Source organism: Moschus berezovskii, chromosome 28 (assembly GCF_049115385.1).
Source record: "Moschus berezovskii isolate FMDL1 chromosome 28, NW_MosBer_1.0, whole genome shotgun sequence".
NCBI classification, from domain to species: domain Eukaryota; kingdom Metazoa; phylum Chordata; class Mammalia; order Artiodactyla; family Moschidae; genus Moschus; species Moschus berezovskii.
This window is the reverse complement of record NC_142487.1, coordinates 15,014,205-15,038,230: the sequence shown is the minus strand read 5'-3', so window position 1 is coordinate 15,038,230 and position 24,026 is coordinate 15,014,205. Positions and strand designations below refer to the sequence as shown.

Genomic DNA, 24,026 nt, shown 5'->3' with positions numbered 1-24,026 from the left:
TCTTATCTCTCTCTCCTTGCTATTCTTTGGAACTCTGCATTCAGATGCTTATATCTTTCCTTTTCTCCTTTGCTTTTCACTTCTCTTCTTTTCACAGCTATTTGTAAGGCCTCCTCAGACAGCCATTTTGCTTTTTTGCATTTCTTTTCCATGGGGATGGTCTTGGTCCCTGTCTCCTGTACAATGTCACAAACCTCCGTCCAGAGTTCATCAGGCACTCTATCTGTCAGATCTAGTCCCTTAAATCTATTTCTCACTTCCACTGTATAATCATAAGGGATTTGATTTAGGTCATATCTGAATGGTCTAGTGGTTTTCCCTACTTTCTTCAATTGAAGTCTGAATTTGGCAATAAGGAGTTCATGATCTGAGCCACAGTCAGCTCCTGGTCTTGTTTTTGCTGACTGTATACAGCTTCTCCATCTTTGGCTGCAAAGAATATCATCAATCTGATTTCGGTGTTGACCATCTGGTGATGTCCATGTGTAGAGTCTTCTTTTGTGTTGTTGGAAGAGGGTTTTTGCTATGACCAGCGCATTCTCTTGGCAAAACTCTATTAGCCTTTGCCCTGCTTCATTCCATGCTCCAAGGCCAAATTTGCCTGTTACTCCAGGTGTTTCTTGACTTCCTACTTTTGCATTCCAGTCTCCTATAGTGAAAAGGACATCTTTTTTGGGTGTTAGTTCTAAAAGGTCTTGTAGGTCTTCATAGAACCGTTCAACTTCAGCTTCGTCAGTGTTACTGGTTGGGGCATAGGCCTGGATTACTGTAATATTGAATGGTTGGCCTTGGAAACGAACACAAATCATTCTGTCGTTTTTAAGATTGCATCCAAGTACTGCATTTCGGACTCTTTTGTTGACCATGATGGCTACTCCATTTCTTCTAAGGGGTTCCTGCCCACAGTAGTAGATATAATGGTCATCTGAGTTAAATTCACACATTCCAGTCCTTTGGAGCAGCTGTGAAGAGATATCCCATGCCCAAGGTAGGTGAAACCCAAATAAGACAGTAGATATTGCGAGGGGGCATCAGAGAGCAGACACACTGAAATCATAATCACAGGAAACTAGTCGATCTGATCACATGGACCACAGCCGAATGTGGTCCACTGGAGAAGGGAATGGCAAACCACTTCAGTATACTTGCCTTGAGAACCCCATGAACAGTATCAAAGGGCAAAATGATAGGATACTGAATGAGGAATTCCCCAGGTTGGTAGGTGCCCAGTATGCCACTGGAGATCAGTGGAGAAATAACTCTAGAAGGAATAAAGGGATGGAGCAAAACCAAAACCAAAACCCAGTTGTGGATGTGACCGGTGATAGAAGCAAGGTCCGGTGCTGTAAAGAGCAATATTGCATAGGAACCTGGAATGTTAGGTCCATGAATCAACGCAGTGATTTTGGAGCCCAGAAAAATAAAGTCAGCCACTGTTTCCACTGTTTCCCTATCTATTTCCCATGAAGTGATGGGACCAGATGCCATGCTCTTAGTTTTCTGAATGTTGAGCTTTAAGCCAACTTCCTCACTCTCCTCTTTCACTTTCTGCCATAAGGGTGGTGTCATCTGCATATCTGAGGTTATTGATATTTCTCCCAGTAGTCTTGATTTCAGCTTGTGCTTCCTCCAGCCCAGTGTTTCTCATGATGTACTCTGCATAGAAGTTAAATAAGCAAGGTGACAATATACAGCCTTGACGTACTCCTTTTCCTATTTGGAACCAGTCTGTTGTTCCCTTGTTCATGGATCATTAGTTCATAGAATTGTTCTGGCTTGGTTAGTTAAGTGGGAAATACTGAGGAAACTTTGGGATTGTATTTTAGTGCTGGATGGGACTTCAGATACCACCTCATTCAAATTATTTAGGAGGAGAAAAAAGAGGCTCAGAGAGGTGAAGGGATTTACCCAAAGCCACACAGCTGGTTTAGAGGCATATCCTGGGTGTGTCTGCAAGTGTCCCAACTCCTGAGAACCCTAGACTAGTATAATTTTCCTCTTAACTATCTTCTACATCATTAGAATCTGGAACTTTTCTTTCTTAGTAGCAACCTGAGATCATGGCTTCAGATGACCCAGTGGATTCCCAAGGGCTTAGTGTCACTGGCTGTGGTTGCAAATGACAATCTTTGTGATAAGACACCAGACCTCACTTACTGTTGTGTGATGGAAAAATGACCTAAGTTAGAGACAAGGTCATGGACTTTTTTTTAGCCCCAGGCTGACACCTTGTTCTTAGTTGCAGATAACAGAAACCATTTTAGTTAAAGCAGAAAGGGATTGATTAAGGGTAAGACTAGCACAGAATCACCGGAACGCTGAAGAAAGCCTCTAGGCCAGCTTCCAAGAATGTCTCTGCAAACTGCATTGTGAAATTGGGCCACCGCGGAAGCCTCTGATAAAATCCTGAAGGTGCAGCCACCACTGCAATTTCCAAGAGCCGTGCCACCTCTGCCACATTCTGCCCCAGGGAAACAATGCCTTGAGCCTTGACATTCTTCTAGAACATGGCTCTGAATCCGTCCCATGCTACTGATTGTGAAAGTGTTAGTTGCTCAGTTGTGTCCGACTCTTTGCAACCCTGTGGACTGTAGACCACCAGGCTCCTATTGTCTTTTGGGAAGAATTTTCAAAGGCAAGAATACTGGAATGAGTTGCCATTCCTTTTTCCAGGGGATCTTTCTGACCGAGGGATCGAACTTGTGTCTCCTGCTTTGCAGGCTGATTCCGGACCTTCTGAACCACCAGGGAAGCTACTGACTGGTTGAACCTAAATTGCATGGAGGACCCTAGCTACAGTTTTTAGCTTTCTTGTCTCTGTAGTGCAAAGATGCAGAGATAATAAAGACAGATTCCACATGTTTCAGATATTCCTCATTTGGAAAAGGAAATAGATATTTAAACAGACAATTATAATACAATGGTATCTGCTCTCAGTTCAGTTCAGTTGCTCAGTAGTGTCTGACTCTTTGCAACCCCATGAATCACAGCACGCCAGGCCTCCCTGTCCATCACCAACTCCTGGAGTTCACGCAAACTTATGTCCATCGAGTCGGTGATGCCATCCAGCCGTCTCATTCTCTGTCGTCCCCTTCTCCTCCCGCCCCCAATCCTTCTCAGCATCAGAGTCTTTTCCAGTGATTCAACTCTTTGCATGAGGTGGCCAAAGTATTGCAGTTTCAGCTTTAGCATCAGTCCTTCCAATGAACACCCAGGATCGATCTCCTTTAGAATGGACTGGTTGGATCTCCTTGCAGTCCAAGGGACTCTCAAGAGTCTTCTTCAACACCACAGTTCAAAAGCATCAATTCTTCGGCGCTCAGCTTTCTTCACAGTCCAACTCTCACATCCATACATGACCACTGGAAAAACCATAGCCTTGACTAGATGGACCTTTGTTGGCAAAGTAATGTTTCTGCTTTTTAATATTAATATGCTGCCTAGGTTGGTCATAACTTTTCTTCCAAGGAGCAAGCATCTTTTAATTTCATGGCTGTAGTCACCATCTGTAATGATTTTGGAGCCCCCCAGAATAAACTCTGTCACTGTTTCCACTGTTTCCCCATCTATTTTCCGTGAAGTGATGGGACCAGATGCCATGATCTTCATTTTCAAAATGTTGAGTTTTAAGCCAATTTTTTCACTCTGCTCTTTCACTTTCATCAAGAGGCTCTTTAGTTCTTCTTCACTTTCTGCCATAAGGGTGGTGTCATCTGCGTATCTAAGGTTATTGATATTTCTCCCAGCAATCTTGATTCCAGCTTGTGCTTCATCCAACCCAGTGTTTCTCATGATGTACTCTGCTTATAAATTAAATAAGCAGGGTGACAATACACAGCCTTGAGAGACTCCTTTCCTGATTTGGAACCAGTCTGTTGTTCCATGTCCAGTTCTAACTGTTGTTTCCTGATCTGCATACAGATTTCTCAAGAGGCAGGTCAGGTGGTCTGGTATTCACATTTCTTGAAGAATTTTCCACAGTTTATTGTGATCCACACAGTCAAAGGCTTTGGCATAGTCAATAAAGCAGAAGTAGATGTTTTTCTGGAACTCTTGCTGTTTTGATGATCCAACAGATGTTGGCAATTTGATCTCTGGTTCTTCTGCCTTTTCTAAATCCAGCTTGAACATCTGGAAGTTCACGGTTCACGTACTGTTGAAGCCTGGATTGGAGAATTTTGAGCATTACTTTATGAAATCTGTTTAAATTCTTTTATAACATGAAAAGTGGAAGATGATTTATTTTGTATGGATAGGAACCAATTTGTTGTATAAAATATTTTTAATATTCTAAAATATATTTAAAATGTCTTAAATGTATGATTATAATATTTAAAATTAAATTATAGTAAAATAAAGAATATTTACAAATATAATAGTTTTAAAGTATTAAATATGAAGTTATATTTAAATTATTTAAAATGCAAGTTGTTTAAAAATAAACCAATTAATTGGATAAATGTCTCAGTATATCTAAAGCAGCACAGACATAAGTTTGTCTATATAAATTAGTGAGAATATATGTGAAATAGCTGCTGCCATGTTTTGGGAAGCTTTGTGGCAAATGCTCAAGGACTGACTTTATTTTAAATCCTTGGTTGTGGCTTGCAGGGCCCAGCTGCAGTCCTGGGGCTCCACCCCGACCTCTGGGTCTCCAGGGGTAGCTGCAGAGAGGCCTCTGCCCCAAGTTTAGAGGCTAAGCCTGCAGGCTTCTTGGTTCTGGGCTGTCCTGGGATCCCGCCCTCCCAGCTTCATCAGCCCCGGTGTCTTCCGACGACCTCCAGAAAGAGAGGCCATGAGGAGAGGGTACACCTGGCCTCTGCCCTGGCGGCCCCTCTGCCTTCGTGGCCGAGTCTGGCAGGGAACCACCGTATTCATCTTGGTGGTCACCGTCCCCCTCTCCTCCCCGCCCCACCCCAGTCAGTGGATGTTCCCTGCGCTGGTGTGAACTGGCAGGTGTGGCTGTAGGAGGCCAGAGAGCCCTTTCCAGGGGGCACCAGCTGCCCTTGTAAGTAGGCAGGCAAGAGCATCTTGACCGAATGCACTGCTTCGTGGCCCAACTTTGCTGCCTGCCACCTGCATGGCTCTGTGCAAGTGCGTTAACCCCCAGAGCCTGCTCTGGATGCTTGTGATGACCGCTTATCTGGTGGGCTAGTGGTACAGATTAGAAGAGGATGTTACGTTTAATGAAATAAGTCAGATAAAGACTCATACTATATGATGTCATTTATATGTGGAATCTAAAAGTAATACAGGGCTTCCTAGGTGGCTCAGTGGTAAAGAATCTGCCCACCAATGCAGGAGACACAAAAGACATGGGTTTGATCCCTGGGTGGGGAAGATCCCCTGGAAGAGAAAATGGCAATCCACTCCAGTATTTTTGCCTGGAAAATCCCGTGGACAGAGGAGCCTGGCAGGCTACAGTTCATGGGGTCACCAAGAACTGGACATGACTTAGTGACTAAACAATGACAAAAAGTAATACAAGTGATTTTGCATTCAAAATAGAAGTAGAAATCACAGACATCCAGAACAAAATTCTGGTTATCAAAGGGGAGAGGGGAGGGGGCAGAGATAAATTAGAAATATGGGATTAACAGATAGAAATTACTGTATACGAAATGGATAAGAAATAAGGAGATACTGTGTAACACAGGGAATTATACCCAGTATCTTGTAATCACCATGCTATATACTTGAAACTAGCACAATACTGTAAGTCAACTCTACTTCAATTAAAAAGGAAAAAAAGTTAATACCTCCATGTAGAGTACTGGGCCTTGAACTTGCCCGTGACAAGGTCTCAATGGTATTGGTTGAAGTTGGTATTGTTTTTCTGTGTGAAGCTGCAGAAGGGACTGTGTTGGCTCAGGCTCCTCTACACTGACAGCATGGCCCGGAGCACCATCTGTTTCGCCTCAGTTTTCTCAGCTGCCAAATGGGGAGAAAGGATCTCACCTAGTCACAACGTGAGCATGAACGTCAATGAGCTAATGGAAGCAGAAATTCTTTTCACAGTAGGAAAGCAGCTTGTGCTTTCCCAGCTATGCTGTGGCTGTCATTGCTGGACACTCCCCCAGGAGGAGGAGAAAGGGGCAGGAGAGGGCAGGCCCAGCTGAAGGCCTGTAGCCTCACTGACCGGCTCCAGGGCCGCCTCTCTCAACAACTGGTCCCAGGAGGAGTGCGAATGAGGATGTATCCAGAGCATCCTCTTTCTCCTTCAAAGTCACCATGTGGAACCAAGCCCGCTTCAAAATGTCATGATGTACTGAAACGGGTTCATGGCCTAAATGCCTATACTCCCAGGGTAGTAGGGGTGCCAAGGGTAATCAGCCAACCAGTGATTAAACCCGTGGGCCTGGAGGCAGACCCCCATCAGTTCATCTGCTGGGGAGGGCTGGTTTGCTCTACGCTATTACTTTGATGGGACACCACCCCTCTGCCCCTGACTCCCGCCGTTGAGAGCCCCAAAAGGTTCCCGGGAGTCTGCCTGCTTCTCTGCGTAGTAACCTCTGTCCCTGTTGGTTCCCAGGTACTTTGAATTTTACGAGGGCCCTTTCGAGTATAACTCCACAAGATGCCTGGAGCTGAGGCATGAGATCTTGGAAGTGAAGGTGCTCTCCATGTGAGTGTGGTTGGGTGGGTGGTGGGTGCTGGCGGTGCATGTCGGGGGCGGGCAGGGCAGGGGCTCAGGTGGGGGCATGCCCAAGGAAATAGGACACTTGGTGGCTCATGACAGAGCAAGAATTAGGTCTGCTTCCCCGGGGCCTCTGGCATTTGGAGAGCCCTGGAGGGCTGGATGTAGGGATGACTGTTTGTATTTTATGAAAAATGTCAAGTTTGCAAGGTCACCTCTGGTGACTGGGTGTTCCAGTCCCCGACTCAATTACCAGCCTCCATAATTATCATCACTGAGCTCTCTTATATAGAAATTGAAGAGGGCACAGGAGTGTCTGTCCTGAAATTCAGTACTTTGTGACTTAAGCATTGCCCTCTAGCTATTGTCTTTTAGAAATTTTATATTCATTCACTTTTAAAATTATTATTTAAAGCATACAGCTTTCAAGTGGTACAAAAGGGTACAAAGTGAGAAGCCCCCTTTCCGCAGACCTCCCCTCCCTCAGTCTCCTCCTCAGAGGCCACCTGTGTATCTTCATGCATCCTTCCAGAAAGTCCACATAAACCAGCACCAAATAGCAAGAGAACTGTGCCTGCCCCTCTCCACCCCATTGCATCACTATGGGTCTTTTACAACCTGTGCGAGGAAAGACACATTACATGCTGGACACTCACGCCCTCCCTCTCAGGACTGCCAGGAATTGAGAGGAATCTGTGTCCTGTTAATCATGACAGGATGCATGTTGACTTGAAAACCATTACTGTTGACCCTTGAACAACGCGGGTTTGAGCTGCACGGATCCACTTATGTGCAGATGTTTGGCGAGAGTAAGTTCTGCAGTGCTACTCGGTCCGAGGTTGGTTGAATCTGTGGATGCAGAGGAACTTTGGACCTAGAGGGCTGCCCACAAGCCCTGTGCTGTTCAAGGGACAACCGTAGACTTGGATGCGGAAGAAATCAGAGCCAGGCAGTGCTGGGCGCTTAAGTGGACTCAAGGTACCCTGACAGGATCCTGGCACCACCCCCAGGCCCACAGGCAGGAGCCGCTGCTCCTTTAGCCATTTGACATGATCACATGATCATGCGGATCATTGAAAGAGCATGGGCCTTGGGGTCAGGCAGACTTTGGGTCTAAAGCCGACTTGGGCCTTAGCAGCTCTGCATGTTTATACAAATTATTCAACCTCTCTGAGTCTTTCCTTTCCTATAAAACTGGGGCCACTATTAACCTACTTTTAGGTTGCAGTAAAGACTAGCTGAGATAACATATGTGAAAGTATTGCGCTGGCCAAAGAGTTTGTTCAGGTTTTTCCGTATGAGATCACAGATACATAGCCCAGGAGTGCATGTCACCACAGCACACATAATATGTGCTCAATAAATGTGAATGTTCCCCTCCCCCTCAACCCCTTCCTTTCTGGAATCAGGAGCAGCAGCAGCTTTGCTGATATTCACAGATTCCATCAGCGTTCTTGGGGTAAGGCCAGATGTCCAGCTGGGATCAGCAGTATTGTTCATGGTCCCTGTTCTGACCAGGGGTCTGGGGTTAAGGCCAGGTATCCAGCTGGGATCAGCAGAATTGTTTGTGGTCCCTGTTCTGACCGAGGGTCTGGGGATAAGCCCAGGTGTCCACCTGGGATCAGCGATATTGTTCATGGTCCCTGTTCTGACTGAGGGTCTGGGGATAAGGCCAGGTGTCCAGCTGGGATCAGCGGCATTGTTCACAGTCCCTGTTCTGACTGAGGACCTGAAGCTTCCAGAGGAAGCCCAAGAAGTGCTCCCTCTCCTTTCCATCCATCCCACCCAGCCTTGAGCAGACCACACCATGGAGGGGGCAAGGAGTTAACTGGGCCAAGAGGATTCCAGTTGAGGGAGATGGTGCGTGCAGAGGCCTGGGCCAGGAAGGGCCCGCTGTGTCCAAGGCTCTGAGAGCCGGCCCAAGGGGACACCAGAGCCGGGTTGCTGGAGGGCAGGCAGGGCTGGAGCTTGTGAGTCCTGCAGTGCAGGCCAGGATCTAGATTTTATCTCTGTCTGAGGGCCATGGGGCCCGTGGGAAGGTGGGAGGAGTAGGATGTGGTTGGCATTGGATACACTCTGCCGAGGAGCTGTGACTTAGTGACAAAGATGGCTGCCCGGCCCCCTGTCAGGAGCCAAAGGTATAAGCAGAGAGCCTGATCCTTTCTCAGAACTCCAAGATCTTAGGCCCTTAAATGTCTCACCCTGGAAAGCCAGGGCACTGAGAGCATAGCCAAGAGTTCACAAAGGGTGAGTAATTAATTTTTAAAATTATAAGATGCAGGCAGTTTCTTCATGGCTACCTCAGGATCCAGACAGGAAGCCTGAGAGACCCTGTAATTGGGCCATCCTTCTGTTACAGCCCACACTCCCACCCCACACACTCCTACACACTCCTGTGTGCTTGCGTGAGTCCCTATATTGTTTTGCTGAGGCTTCTACCACAGAGTACCCCCGACCAGGGGGCTTAGACAACAGAACTTTACTTCCTCATGGCTCTGGAGGCTGAAGGTCTGAGATCAAGGTGCTGCCAGACTAGTTTCTCCTGAGGCCTCTCTCCTTGGCTGATACGTGGCTGTCTTCTCTCTCTGCTTGCAGGGTCTTCCCTCTGTACCCATGTCCTAATTTCCTCTTATTATAAGGACATCACTCGTAATGGCATAAGGCCCACCCTGGTGATGTCATTTTAGCTTAACCACCTCTTTAAAGATCCTATCTCCAAATGGAGTCACATTCTGAGATCTTGGGGTTTAGGGCTTCAGCATAGGAATTTCAAAGAAGCTATAAAATAGTCCATAATAGTCCTATCAGAGGGGCCATGTTAGAAGTTCCCCAGGCCCTTAAGGGGATTCCCTCATAGCTCAGTCTGTAAAGAATCTGCCTGCAATGCAAGAGACCTGGGTTCTATCCCTGGGTTGGGAAGATGCCCTAGAGAAGGAAATGGCAACCCACTCCAGTATTCTTGCCTAGAGAATCCCATGGACAGAGGAGCCTGGCAGGACTCATGGGGTCCTGAGAGTTGGCCATGAGTTAGCGACTAAACCACCATCACCACTGGGCCCTTTGTTTCAAGCCCAAATCTCAAACATTGTGGGGTGTGATGGAACCTCATCCCCGCCCCCCACCATCTGTGCCCACCCTCTGTCCCTTGTCAGGAACTCGTGTTAGTGGTCATGGGGCCTCTGTGTGTGTGGCTCTGTGTGTCTCTGCCTTTGGGGTGCCCTCTCTGGTCTCCTGAGCTGAGCGGCCGTCCTAGCTGGTGACCTCTGGGCCTTGTCCCTCCTGTCTCTTTCATGTCAGTTGCCCTCCATGTGGTCCCCTAGCCCTGGAGTCTGGGCCCTTGTGGTGGGGGAAACAGGCTGTTTTTCAGGGAGCAACACGCCCTGTGACTCCTTTCCTGAGTCCTCAAGCTGAGGTCAGTGGGCTCCCCCAGAGCTGAAATCAGAAAAGCCAGAGGCTGGCCTCTGATCTTAGTGGTTCTGATGCCACCTGGGCACCTGTGGGCTTCACTGTGGTCCAGCCTAGAGGCAAGAGCAGTGCTCACAGTGGAGGCCCTGAGTCATCAGGAAAAGGTTAAATCTCCATCTGCGAATGGAAGGGGCTGGACGGATGTGCCCAGGGGCCCTTCCGGTACATGCATGTCAGCTGGCATTCCATCTGAGGAGACAGGGCAGTGTGTGATTCATCTGGGAATGATTCTGATACAAAATTGCTCCAATCAGTGGTAAAAATCAGTCAACTGAAAAACTCCCACATGGTAAGGGCCTCATTCCCTGACAATGTCAGATACAATGAGGAGTGACTCTATGATGATTTGTTGCAAAATCACATTGTCCCTGATACCTGTAAAAATTATTTATGCTCTATTTTAGCCACTCTAGGTCCTCTCTAGTTTTAAACCAATTGCTGCCTGTGCTCACACGCAGATAGCACCATGCATGCCTGGGACCTCACCCTGGGTCTCTCCTGCCACCCTTTCCCCGTCTTTCTGGGCTGGGGACCCCAGCAGAGCCTCGCAGAGACCAGGAGAGAGGCTGGGAGCAGGGCTGGCAGCTCTCTGGCCTGGGAGGTTCCTTTGCGCCCATGCTTCTCTGAGTCATGTTGCCTGGCCTTGCCCAGGCTCTGGACGTGTCTGTTAGATGAATGAGTAGGTGGATGAGACCTAGGTGGGAGCAGAAGAGGCTATGGAGGAAAAGGGGGAGAACGAGGGAGGAGGACGAGGGGATGGTCATCATCTCCTGCACATGGCTGGAAAAATCAAGTCGCTACCAAAGTTTATAGTAATAGAAAGTGACGGTTTCTGCCCACACCCTCTCCCCCAGCCCTCCTCCTTACGGCTCTTGGCTGTTTCTTCTGGGAGTCACCTCGAACCTCTCAGTCCCACGCATGCCACGGATGCCACGTGTAGTGTCCACTGACGTCCTGCTCTGGTGGGTGAGGATTCCACTCGCTTACCCAGCCCAAACGCTCCCTCCACTCCACTTTTCCCAGCTGAGGGATCCTGCTATTTTTAGTTCTTCTATCTATAGATTGCCTAGATAACCTATTTCTTGTTCTACCAAATGCTGGCAGTATCTGTTAGTTCTGTACTTTGTTAAGATGAGGGTATCTGGCTTTAGTCATCTGTGAGTTTACCTTGAGAATGTCAAGGCTGCTGACATTTACATTCTATTTGTAACTGTAGCAAGCCTTTCTTGGATTTTCTATATGGGCCGACTCTAAAATTTGAAGATCAGAAAATGGTGATTCCCACTGCCTTTCTTGTACATTTCCACCCCCTCCCCCCACCTTTTTTTCTGGAACTTCTAGTCATCTTTTTCCTTTTGAACACTTTGTCTCTATCACGCCCTATTTTTCCCCTGCCTCTCCAGCAACCAGGCATTCCCCCAAGGGTTTCCCTTCCTCCTCTTTATCCATCCTGGACAGGCTGCTCTCTGGGTAGGTCACACATGGTTGTCACTTCCCTTCTCTGCCCCGTAGATTGGATTCACCCATAGCTACTTCTTTCTTGGTTTACGCCTCCATTTGTTGTTGCCCACGTTCAGGTGAATTCCCCCAAACTGGTGGGTGGAGGGTAATGGTTGAGTCCTTCTGTGTCTGAATGATATAATCCTTTTATTTGTTGATTTGGTGGCGTTGGTATTTCAGGTGAAGATTATTCATCCCCAGAATGCTGAAGACCTTCTCCATCATCTTCTATTGTCCAGGGCTTTGGATGTGACCTGTTTTCTTCCGTCTGAGTCTTTACAGGTCATGACAGTTCTGGAATCTCAGAACCTGGGCCTCGGGATACACACTCATGGAGATCTGTTACTCCAGGGCTCATTCCAAACTCTTGAACTCTCGGGTTTCTCTATATTTCCTCCTCCAGTTTTCCTCCCCTCTTTCTGGCGCCTCTAAGGGTTGTATGCTTCTGGATTGCTCCTTGAATAGCTTTGCATCTCATCTTCCCTCGCTTTGCCTTTTGCTTCTACTTTCTGAGAAAATTCCTTGACTTCACCTTCCAACTTTTCTAATGACCTTTCTCCCCCCAAGAACTCTTGTTTTTAGATTGTTCTCAGGACAATCTAGTCTTTTTTATTCCTCTTCTGGAAAATAGTCATGTCTTGGGAGAAAGGGGTTAAGTGCCTGGGATCAACATTTCATCTTTAAGGTAAAGGTGATCTCTGCATTTGTAAAGCAATTTATAAAATATTTTATACATATTATCTCATTTGATCTTTCTGACAAAGATCTCATTTGATCTTTGAGATCCACAGGGCCGAGGTTATTAATTCTGTATTACAGATAAAGCAGCTGAATCTCAGAGAGCCCAAATGACTTGTCTGAGGTCATATTGGCAATTGGGAATGGAACCAGGATTCCAGGCTGGGTGTCCAGGCCCAGATCTTGGTCTAGTGTGTGACAAGGCCTCTGGGGGTACAGAGAATGGGTCTGGACACTGGTAGGAGTTGAACGTGGGACCCCAGCCTGCAGTGTTGCCAGGGTTGTGTTTCCAGGAGGTGTTTGAGGCATTGGCCAAGCAGGATGCTATGCTGGGGACCTGTGGGTAACAGGGAGCAAGGGAGGGCGGCGGTGTGAGTGAGGGTACCACTGTGTAATGGTCCCTCTCCTTCAATGTCACGTGAGCTCAAGAGGCAAGAGCTGCTGTGGGAGGTTTGGGGAAGCTGGAAGGAAGACGTCAGGATGAGAGGAAGAGGGCCTTCTGGCTGGCTAAAGCTGCAGGGCAGGTTCCTGCCCCAGGGCCTTTGCACTCACTTTTCTGCTTGGAATACTCCTTTCCTAGATATTTATGTGGCTCACTTCTGCATGCTTTCAGTTCTTTGTGCACGGTTCCCCTCTTCAGGGAAGCCTTCCTGGATCGACTCATCTGAAGCACTCACTTTTCCATCCCCGCTTCATTTTTCTTTTTGAAAAATATTTTTCTTTTTTTGATTGAAGTATAGTTGGTGTACAATATTATATGTTACAAGCATACAATATAGTGATACACAAATTTTAAAAATTATACACCATTTCTGGTTATCATACAGGATTGTCTTTATTCCCTGTGTTGAACAATATATTATTCTTATAGCCTCTTACTTCATTTTTCTTTGTAGCACTCAGCACTCCCTGACATGGCATTGTATATCTGGGTTTGTTTAGTTTTTTGGTTGTGATAGGAACACTTAACATGAGACCTACCCTCTTAACAAAATTTTAAGTGTGCAACCCAGTATTGTCAACTGTAAGCACTAAGTTTTACAACAAATCTCTAGAACTTATTCATTTTATATAACTGAAACTTTATAAGCAACCTTCATTACTCCTTCCCGGAGCCCCTGGTATCTATCATTTTGCTCTGTTTCTATAAGAATGACTATTTTAGTTACCTCATGCAAGGAGAATCACGCAGTATTTGTCCTTCAGCGACCAGCTTTTTCACTGAGAATAATGTCCTCCAGATTCATCCAAGTTGTCACATATGGTAAGATCTTCTTCTTTTTTAAGGCTCCATAATATTTCATTATGTGTGTAGAATCAGAGTAGATCAGATCAGATCAGTCGCTCAGTCGTGTCCGACTCTCTGCGACCCCATGAATCACAGCACGCCAGGCCTCCCTGTCCATCACCAACTCCCGGAGTACACTCAAACTCATGTCCACAGAGTCGGTGATGCCATCCAGCCATCTCATTCTCCGTCGTCCCCTTCTCCTCCCGCCCCCAACCTTTCCCAGCATCAGAGTCTTTTCCAGTGAGTCAACTCGTCGCATGAGGTGGCCAAAGTATTGCAGTTTCAGCTTTAGCATCAGTCCCTCCAATGAACATCCAGGACTGATCTCCTTTAGAATGGACTGGTTGGATCTCCTTGCGGTATAAGGGACTCTCAAGAGTCTTCTCCAACACCACAGTTCAAAAGCATCGATTCTTCGGCCTTAGCACTGGAGACACAGTCAGGCATCATGCCTGGCCCGGTATTTACTATTTAGTGGGAATGGTCATGCAGAAGTAATGACAAGTTATAGGTTTTACAGAAAGGGAGGTGCAGGGGACTGTGAGTGAGCATCATCACAACAGCTCAGGTTAACAGAAGGTTGTCCAGACAAAAATTTTCTCCTCCCTTCCTCTCTGTCACTGGAAATTGTGATCTGCCCTTGGGAAAAGAGAAAGAGAGGGGCATTATGCCCTTGCAATCAGCCCTACTGTGTGCTGAGCGCAGTGTCGGGTTATTTACAGACCTTAAGAAAGTGGTCTCACACCCTCTATAGACAGATGTTCCTGGGAGAACCATGCAGGCCTGTGTAGCGGGCATTTGAGGAAGGATGGTTTGAAACGTACCCAGATTAGTTTTGATCACATGTAGGAAGACACATGGACACACAAGACTGTCGTGAAGGAGCGTGTTCTTATGCTCACAGATCCCTAGAGACAGGAGGCATGCCACGCCACTCAGGGCTGCATACCGAAGCACCAGGACTGGCCAGGAGGCAGGGGGGCAAGGGGACAGAGTGCGTGAGACCCTTTACTGTGGTCTTCTTGGGAAGGAAGGGACAAGGTGGGATGGAAAGGTTTAGGATGGGCTAGTTTGCATGATGTCAGTGAGCTCGGTGTGCAAGGACTGCCCCTGGTCGTCTGATCCCTAGCTCTGGGCTGATGAGGGCAGGGGCTATTGGCTCCATTCATAAAGGATGTGGTTGAGGGTGTGGACTCTGGATTGGTTGGTGTGTGCATGGAAGGCAGGCTTGCTGGAGGGTGGTTTGCTATCTCTAGGAGTTCACCAGGCTCCAGATGCCAGAGTCAAGGGTTTTACAAATCGGAAAATACAGTGAATGCAAAGGACTAGCCCGGGACTTGGCAGAAGGGGGCACAGGAAGGGAGCGTGTTCGGGGGTGGTGGCACGGTCCAGCCTGGCCCTTTCATGCACTCTCTGTCTTCCACTCCCAAGGGTGAAGCAGTCGGAGCTGTTCGACAGGTGGAAGAGCCTCCAGATGTGTAAATGGGCGATGAACATCTCTGAAGCCAACCAGTTCAAGTATCTATGACTCGTCTGTCCTCCCCAGCCCTTCCCCGCGTGTGGTTCTCCTGGCTACCTCTTGAGATCTCCCTCGTCCTGCTAGGCCAGCCCCCAGGGGCATTTTCCCCGGCGCTGGCCCTGATTGGGCTTTGGCATCTGGGAGTGGGGAGGTTCTGACTCAGCACACAGGCTGAGGCTGGCATCTTGCGGGGCGCTATCCCCCATGTTCCTGCCCTTAGTCCTGGTGTGTGGTTGGTGCTGTCATCTCCAGTACAGTCCGTGACCCTGAGGTCTCCAGCGGGCCTGTGCATGGAGGCTCCTTACGCATCTTCCATGGCTTCACCCCACTCCCCACCCTGCCCCTGGGGCAGCTCCTCGAACTCAGCAGCACTCTCCCTCTCAGAGCACTTGCGCTCCCACAGCCGAGACCAGCCATTGAGCATGGCTGTACCTTATTCTTGAGCTGCTCTCTAGCTGAAGTTGACAGACTGTAAGCTCCCAGGAGGCAAGAGCTGTATCTTAGTGTTCTCCTGTCTTTGAGAGCTAAGAAGCTAATAGATGTCCAGTTTCTGTGATTAGTGGTGAGCTGTAGGGTCTGCTGTACCCTAAAATTCTGGGGGTTTCTGGTATGCTTTTAGTGCAAGAAGACTATTGAGTGGAATTGACAGGATCCTGGGAATGTGTGTATAAACTGGATTTCAGCAACTCGGGTCGTAGTTTGAATGTGCTGAGGAGCCATCTGCATGAAGGAATCCTACATGGGAAGCTGTGAAAAGCAAACAACACTGAGTGTTTTGTATTTTCTGTATAAGTCCTTTCTTCCAGTTTGTTGCAGTTCTGGGCCAAGTCTAAAGGCAGCTTTAAGTGGCATGTTTCAGAAATGTGCTGCAGGTACCGGCAGCCCCTAACCAGAGGCCTCCCTGAGACTGCAGAAGCCCAGCTGAAGCTCAACAGTCGTTTGCAGAGACCCACAAATCATAGATGTGGAATACAGGGAAAAGGTCCAAGACCTGTGCTGCCGGTGCGGCCCCAATTTCACCTTAGAGCGAAGCCTTACTGCAGGTGGAGTGTGATCGGGAGGCCCCAGCACACCGAGGGCGTACTGATGAGCACTGGACGGGGTCAGTGAGGTCATGAGATGCCAGAGGATGTTGTCCAGGCTGACAGCGGCACAGAAACGTCATCAGTGGGAGTCACATATCTAAGGAAATAACGAGGCCACAGGGAGATGATGTGGCAGGAGGAAAACCGGGATACACGTGGGAGCCTTTGGCAGGGACAAGCCTGCACTATTTGGGGGGAGGCTCTGAGAGCTGAGCCCCTTCTGGCGGTGGGGGGCTGGTTCCAGGTAGGGGAGAGAAGTGACATCAGGTCTTGCCATGCTCTCAATGGGAAAAGCTTCAAGGCCAGGTGGTCTTCCCCCTTTGCTCTCATTACAAGCTCACTGATGATAAGATTCTGAACTGAGGTGTAAGAACCTGGTGCAGTGGGGTGGGGTGGGGGAACGTGCTGGAACACAGTTGTGAGCATTCCAGTTCTAGGAAAGGAATCCTGTAACAGAGGCCCTCCCCTCCCCTACTGCTTGCAAATGGACACACTTGCATCCTGATGTATATATCAGTCACTCGTGAGCTTGGTTAATATAAGTCAGTCTCCCTCACTGGGATTCTCACCAGTGGGCTGACAAGATGGACCAGCCAGATGCTGCTTTGAAATGCTGACCGCTGGCTCCTGCCTCACCAGGCCTCTGGCCTTCTCTCTGGAAAGCCTCAGTCACAACCCTCCCCAGGAAAGACTACTCCCTCTGCCTTTAGACTTGGCCCAGAACTGCTCCCTCAGGGAGCAGCCAACTGAGCTCCCCTGTGAAGTCTCTGAAAGAGATAGAGTCACAAAAAAATAATGTGTATACCCGTCTTGGGCTTTGGAAGCTTGGAGTCACAGGATTACAGAGGGTCAGAAGAGCCAGCCCTGCATCCTACAGATGGGGAAACTGACGCACAGAGAGGGGAGCAGACCTACCCCGAGCCCCACAGCTGCTGAAGGCAGAGCAGAAACTAGAAGCCGGGCCTCTCGATGCCAGGTTTCCATCCCAGACCTTCAGCATGGACTTTCCAGAAAGCTTGTCCTCACCTTTGGTTAGTAGTCATCACCCGGGCTCCATGGAGACGGTGTTCCATTCCGCCCAGGGCTGCCGCTGGGAGGCTGGGTATAACTGTGCCCAGAGCCAGTGTTGTGGGGAGGAAGTGTGTCGAGGCCCACTGCTGCTGTTCTTGGAGAAAGCGGGTCCTCGTCTCTCCTAGCCCCCAAAGTGAGACGGGGACAGTTGACATCCTTTGTCAAATCCAGCCCCTCTGTAGCCAAGGTGGGACTCGGGTCCCCAGAATAGGGGAGCAGGATGTGTCTAGGATCTGACCCCATCACCAAGCCTTGCAGGCACACTTGGGAGAATGCAGTGCCAGGCAGAACACCAGCTGCAGAGAAGAGAAAACCAGGCTTCTCCGGCCTGGCTGGCTCCCAAGCCTGCCTCATCAGCCCCACGCTCCCTTTGGAGGCTATTTTTTAAGTCTGTTTGCGTCCTCTGAGCTTTAACCCTTCTGGAGCTCATGTTCGAGTGTTTTTGTCAGTGAAAACCACAGGGATTTTTTTTTTTAATCATGAACTCCCAAAACCTTTTGAAAGCCAGGTTCCACTTTCTGCAAGAAGTCACCCAGTATCAACCCACCATCCAATTTCTGACCCCTCCCTATTGCTGAGACAGTTTCTAAGTCACTGAAATGGCTCATTTCTGTTGACTGTGTGTGTGTTGCTTTTTGACCATCAGGCAGGGTTAGCCTCGCCTAGAGTCAGTTATGGGGGCCAAGAACCAAGGAAAAGCTCCCATCGCTGGGTTTCCCCTTAGAGCTGGGTAAGGAAGTGTTTCTGGGAAGTAGTAGAAGGCTTGGCGACTCTTGCGAAAGCTGACATGGGAATGCAGGGTTGGCAGGACCTGGTTGTTGACACGCATGTGTCTGTCATTATGCAGAATCCTGACAGGCAGGGTCCCAGGGGCCTAGGGACTTTCATTCAAGTGAAGAGGGAGTTGACACAGGATAAAGCAAGTGGTACCAGTCTGTGCTCTGGGACTTTGGAGGGCAGTGCGGCCAGTGGGGACAGGGCAGCTGGGAGCTTACGGAGGGAGACCTGGCTGGACCCTAAAAGGCTTAGGCATTGGGAGGGGTTCTGAAGACAGGGGACACACGAACAGGGGTGAGAGGGGTGGGTGGGAAAGGATGGTGCTCCCTGGCCTCCCCGAAGGGCCTCGCTTCTGAGAGCCATCTGCCCTCTGGGAGGCTCTGCTCCGCCCATCACTGTCCTCTTCCTGTCCGTCTCCCGTCCGGCAGGTCCACTCTGTCCAGATGCTGCAATGCACCCTCCTTCCTGTTCACCACCCAGAAGAACACGCCCCTGGGGACCAAGCTCAAGTATGAGGTGGATACTAGCGGCATCTTCCACATCAACCAGGAGATCTTCCGCATGTTTCCCAAGGTGCTGCTTCGGGCAGGGGAGTCTGGGTGGGCACAGAGCTGACCCCACGGGGCCTTCTGTGGCTGTGCCCGTGTGGCATGGCAATCACCACTCTGCTGTTCCCCTGTACCCAGTGGTCCTGGGCTTCGCTGGCCATTCTCTTAGGCTCAGTAGACTGTCCTCTGGGGTTCCTGGGTGTCCTGAATACCCTGAATGCCAGTTGGCTGTTATCTGAATGACTTTTGGCAAGAAAGTGGTTGTAAAGTTTTGATTATTGCCTTGCTTGCAAAGAACATCCTAAAGCTATCTGGGTGGAAGATTAAGCATTTGCTCCCCACCCGAGGGAGGCCCAAGAGCAAAAGCATACATGCAAAGGTTGTGTGCGCAAGAAATCATAAGCCATACACAGCAAGGCACTGCAAGGTTGACCTTGGAGTGGCTGACCTTGGGCAGTCCTTTTGTCTTGCCAGGCTTCACTCTCCCTGTCTGTAACACTGGAGTTTGGACTTGGTGTAGTTTTGGCTTCTTAGAACAGAAAACCTAAAATATCAGACACTTAAACAGGAGACACATTTATTATTTTTTGCTTTACACGCAAGAAGCCTGGAGGGAGGCTGTTCATTCAGGGCTGGTGCATTTCCCCCACAGGGCCAAGGGGACCACAGAATGAGGGACCCATATGAGCCAAGGGCTGAGACCACAGAACCCAGGCACAGGCATTCACTTCCGGCCTGATTGTTGCTCCAGGCTCTTGGAGAAGGGACTCTGTGCTGTATGTTCAGCTCTCTGATGGTTACCTCCTGAAGGGGAGAGTTCCATGCGTGTTTACAGGCACTTCCTGGAGCACTCTGGCCCAGGGCAGGGTGTAGTGGGTCCAGTTTGTAGACCTGCCAGCGTGGCTGGGGGTTAGGGTGTGTTCAAGTCTTGTTGGATGAAATGTGAAGGACTGGGCTGCCCTGCTTCCAGGACTGCTAATGAAAGAAAGCCTGGGGTTCCCTGCATTCTTGCGGTGCGCACCAGAGTGCACTGGTATGACTGGGCCTGGGGATGGATAGGGCAGCGCTGGGGGAGGAGCCGGGGCTGGAGAGGTGTCAAACGCACCCTCCCACTGCGGTGCTGGAGGATGATGGGATGTGAGCCATCTTTATGAGGTGGGTCTTGCAAGGCTGGGAACATGAGGCTGGTGACAGCAGGTGAACTTGCAGGTAACGCCAGTGGGTGACACACAGCTCGGTTATGACATATGGATGCAAGGAGGGCCATAGGGAAGGGCTGGAAGGGGCGCAGGGGTGGCCAAGTGTGCAGGCCGTATGGTCCCTGTCACAGCCACTCACCTTTATCATTCTAGCGTGAAGCAGCCACAGACAGGAGTAAGCAAAGGGCTGTGGCTGGGTCCCAGTGACACCTGATTCCTGTTAGACACTGAAAGTTGAATTTTATATGTTTTAGACATCACGAAATATTCCTTTGATTTTTTCCCCCCATCCTTAAAAACTATAAAATCCATTGCATGCAGACACAGGTGGTGAGTCAGGTATGGCCCGCAAGCTGTAATTTACCACCCCTTGAATTACTTCCCCTAAGGTGAGTATTTCTTTTGAGTTCAAAAAATATGCAGCTTCTCAGGCTCCTACGCTGACCCTGAAGATTCTGACTCCATGGTTCTGGGAGGGAGCCAAGGATTATACTTCCAGAAAGTACCCAGGTGGTTTCTGATTTTCAGAAGTGTGGGAAACACTGACATAGAACGCTTTTGGTCATCTTTCCAAAGATGGCTTTGTTTTATTCTCTCTCTGGGCAAAGTCAAACAGTGTAGCTTCCCACATTGGCCGTGAGATGTCCTTGTTTCCTCTGTCCTAGTCCTGGGAGCCTGTCCCTCCAGGGGAAATGTGCCAAGAAGAAGGACAATCTCCCACAGATGGGTACAGCATCTCCTTTAGAGTTAGCCTAACTCCTGGTGATCCCATTGTATTTTCAATCCCACTGAAAATCGTGGAATCTTCCACGATACCTGTCTGGCAACTGGTCTCAGTGGAAGCCCCAGGTGCTGACCGGGGCTGCTCTCACGCAGGGCTGGCCAGCTGGGGTGAGCTAGGAGGAAAGCCACCCAGCAGTCTCCGGGTGTCAGGGCCATCCCATAATAAGCACCTGATGACCTCACCCTTGGACCAGATACTGGGTGAGCTTTTCATCCACACCAGTGGCTGTCTATGTGTGGGGCAGGGAGGTGGGGACATCTGCCAATGTCTGGAGATGCTTTTGGCTTCCCTAGTAGCTCAGCTGGTAAAGAATTTGCCTGCAACACAGGAGATCCCGGTTTGATTCCTGGGTTGGGAAGATCCGCTGGAGAAGGGATAGGCTACCCATTCCAGTGTTCTTGGGCTTCCCTGGTTGCTCAGCTGGTAAAGAATCCACCTGCCGTGGGGGAGACCTGGGTTCAGTCAGATGCATTTGGTCATCCTGACTGGGGTGTCCAAGGCCAGAGATACTGCTAAGCTTCCTGCAGCGCGCAGTCAGCCCCCACAGCAAGCAGTGAAAGTGAATGTGAAAGTCGCTCACTCTGGTCCAAAATATCAGTACTGCCGAGCTGAGCAATGCTGCTTTACGTCATCTCACTGAATCGCAGGAAATATACATTACTGTCCTGACTTTTTAAATTACAAAATTTAATTTGTAACGAATTTTACAAAAATTACAAAACCAAGTCACTGAGAGTTCAAAAAAACATACCCATGGTTCCCTCAACTCACTGTGGTGCAAAACCAGGATTGAGTTGGGTCCCTTAACTGGGGTGCCCAATCCTAGTTTGCCCCAACCATTCCCAGTTTGACTGAATCTAAGTCCTGCATCCCAAGCAAAGTGCCCCAGTCCTGGGCCAACTGGGATGGTTGGTCACCCCTTGACTCCAGGTCTACACTCCTTCCCTGAGCCTGCCTGGTCCCACCTGCCTCGGGTTGCCTCGAGGTCTAGACTGGGGACATGGCAGAACCGGGTCTTTTAATCAGGCCAGTATTTGCTTTTTCCTGCCTACTTGCCTGTGGTCCCCTGGAAGGCAGGCCCAGGGAGCCTCTGAGGGCAACTAGTGCCCAAACACAGGCAACCCTGACAGCTGAGGTGTGATCAGGTCAGATCACTGGGATGCTCCTCCCCAGTGCCCCCATGGGCACAGCATCACCGGGGTAAGTCCTGGACTCCCCTGTGCTCAACATGCTTTCTCTGCAGAGATCCCAAGGTCGCTGGCTCTCACTGCTCCCCTGAAGGGGCTTTGCCTGCTCACCTCCAGTCTCTTGTCCCTGCTGCTGCCAAGTCCCGGCATCTGTGCTGGTCTATATGACCTCTTTGTCCTAGTTCTGTGCCCTCCCCATGGAGCTGAAAGGCTTCAGGGCCAGATTTAGGGCCCTGGTCCCTGGTGTTCTGCCCCCGCCTCTGCTGCTGTCATCCCCCAGAAAGGCTGCATTGACCACTGGCAAGAATACTGGAGTGGGTTGCCATGCCCTTTTCCAGGGATCAAACCTGGGTCTTCTGCACTGCAGGCAGATTCTTCACCATCTGAGTCACCAGGGAAGCATAAAATATGTGGACTAGAAGTCAAAGAAGCTGAGTTTCCAGACACTGGGGAAAGAAAACGCGAACAGGGTAGACACAACCTGTGTGCTCTTATTCAAAACTGGGGACTTCCAGGGCTTATTGAAAAAGGTTGTGGAGACCGAGCTTCTGGTTCCAGCTCGTTTGTAATTGCTTGTGGAACTGAGAAGGAGGCTTTTAATCTCTCCCACTTCTCTCCCACCTTCCCTACAAAGCTGTCTCGTGGGGCCGTGAATGTGGGGACAGAGGGGAGGGCACCAGGTGAAGGTGGGGGTGGCACTGCCTCTGACAGCTCTGCCGCTGTCTCCCCAGGACATGCCCTACTACCGGTCCCAGTTTAAGAAGTGTGCGGTGGTGGGCAACGGGGGCATCCTGAAGAACAGCCGCTGCGGGAGGGAGATCAACAGTGCCGACTTTGTCTTCCGGTAGGAATCACCTTGGGTCTGCACCTGCCACTTCTACCCCCACAGCCCTCCTCCTCCATGCCCACCCCTTCGGGTGTCCCACCCTGCTAATGCTGCCCTTTTAATCCCCACTTCCCACCCCTGTGAATCCTCATGCTCTGGGTTGTCCCTTCCCCCTTCAGCTCCATCCTGTGCAAGGGGTCGAACCTGCCAGGTCCTCAGTCTCTACATCTGTAAAATGGGAGCAAATGACATACCAGATATGAAGACACTGAGGACTCACAGGGGCATTCAGAGCTGTTAGTGAGGTCTCCTGGGCAGCTACCTCTCCGGTTGGGTTCCACTCTTCTGGAAGCATTGCTTATAACCAGGGTAGCCTTGTGGCTGACACCAATATGAGCTTCACTGTGGCCTTACCTAAGTCTGACACCTGTCCGTGTATTTCTTCTTTCTTATGTAAAACCCCCTCTTATCTCTGGGAATTCTAGCTTACCTCTTTAAGTAGAAGATAGGTTGAAAATAAGAGTTAAAGTGAACAAACTTGGGTTGAGGTTGCAATCATCTCATGGGTTGGGGATCTACAACAATTAGGCCACTCAGAGTTGGTGAGGGAAGGGGTTGAACTTGCCCTTCTATGCCCAGGCCACGAAGATTCCACCCAGCTGATTTCCTCTCTGTTCCTCTGCCCACATGATCACCCTCCCTTTCTTCCCCACTCCCCAGCTCCCCAGCTCCCTCTAGAATGACTGACTGCATGCAGTCGGACCACTTTATCTCTTCTGCAGGTGCAACCTACCCCCCATCTCAGAGAAGTACACCATGGATGTAGGGGTGAAGACAGACGTGGTCACCGTGAACCCCAGCATCATCACAGAGCGGTCAGTAGCCCTCTTTCTAGACCAGTCCTGTCCAGTATGGTAGCTATTCATCACGCATGGCCACTGGGCACCATCCCGATTGAGATGTGCCATCTCTAAGTGCAAAACACACCCTCGCTCTAAGAGATTTACTATGAAAAAGAGGGTGAATCCCTCCTCATTACACTTTTATATTGATTACATATCAAAATGATAGTATGGGGGTGTATCAGGTTAAATAAAATCTACTGCAAAAATTAATTTCACCTAATCCTTTCTACTTATCTAAATGTGCTTCCTAGAACATTTAAAATTACATTTGTGGCCTGCCTGATGTTTCTCTCAGGCAGCGCTGATCTAGATGATCTTCCCCTAGAGATGAACCAGAGGGCTTTCCAGTGTGTGAACGGGCAGGACACTCCCTACAGGGAGTGTCCATGTGACGCTGGGGAGCAACCTCAGTAAAAGACCTCAAGGCACCACCTCCCCTGGCGGGTTCCCCCCTTGGGTCTGTCCGGGAAGCCTGGGGGATGGGTTAAGGGGTT

General features: G+C 49.4%; 1 protein-coding gene across 3 annotated transcripts in view; it reads left to right on the top strand.

The window, feature by feature from the left end:
* ST8SIA5 (ST8 alpha-N-acetyl-neuraminide alpha-2,8-sialyltransferase 5) overlaps positions 1–24,026 on the top strand; it is a 76,032-nt gene that overhangs the window by 38,217 nt on the left and 13,789 nt on the right. For all 3 annotated transcript variants that reach the window (XR_008684702.2, XM_055417298.2, XM_055417297.2), the window contains 5 exons: positions 6,533–6,625; positions 15,063–15,149; positions 18,512–18,656; positions 22,533–22,645; positions 23,410–23,502. Coding sequence is in view for 2 of the 3 variants with exons in the window: in XM_055417298.2 (XP_055273273.1) it covers positions 6,533–6,625; positions 15,063–15,149; positions 18,512–18,656; positions 22,533–22,645; positions 23,410–23,502 (531 nt within the window). In the remaining variant the exon portion in view is untranslated. The remainder of the gene's footprint in view (positions 1–6,532; positions 6,626–15,062; positions 15,150–18,511; positions 18,657–22,532; positions 22,646–23,409; positions 23,503–24,026) is intronic.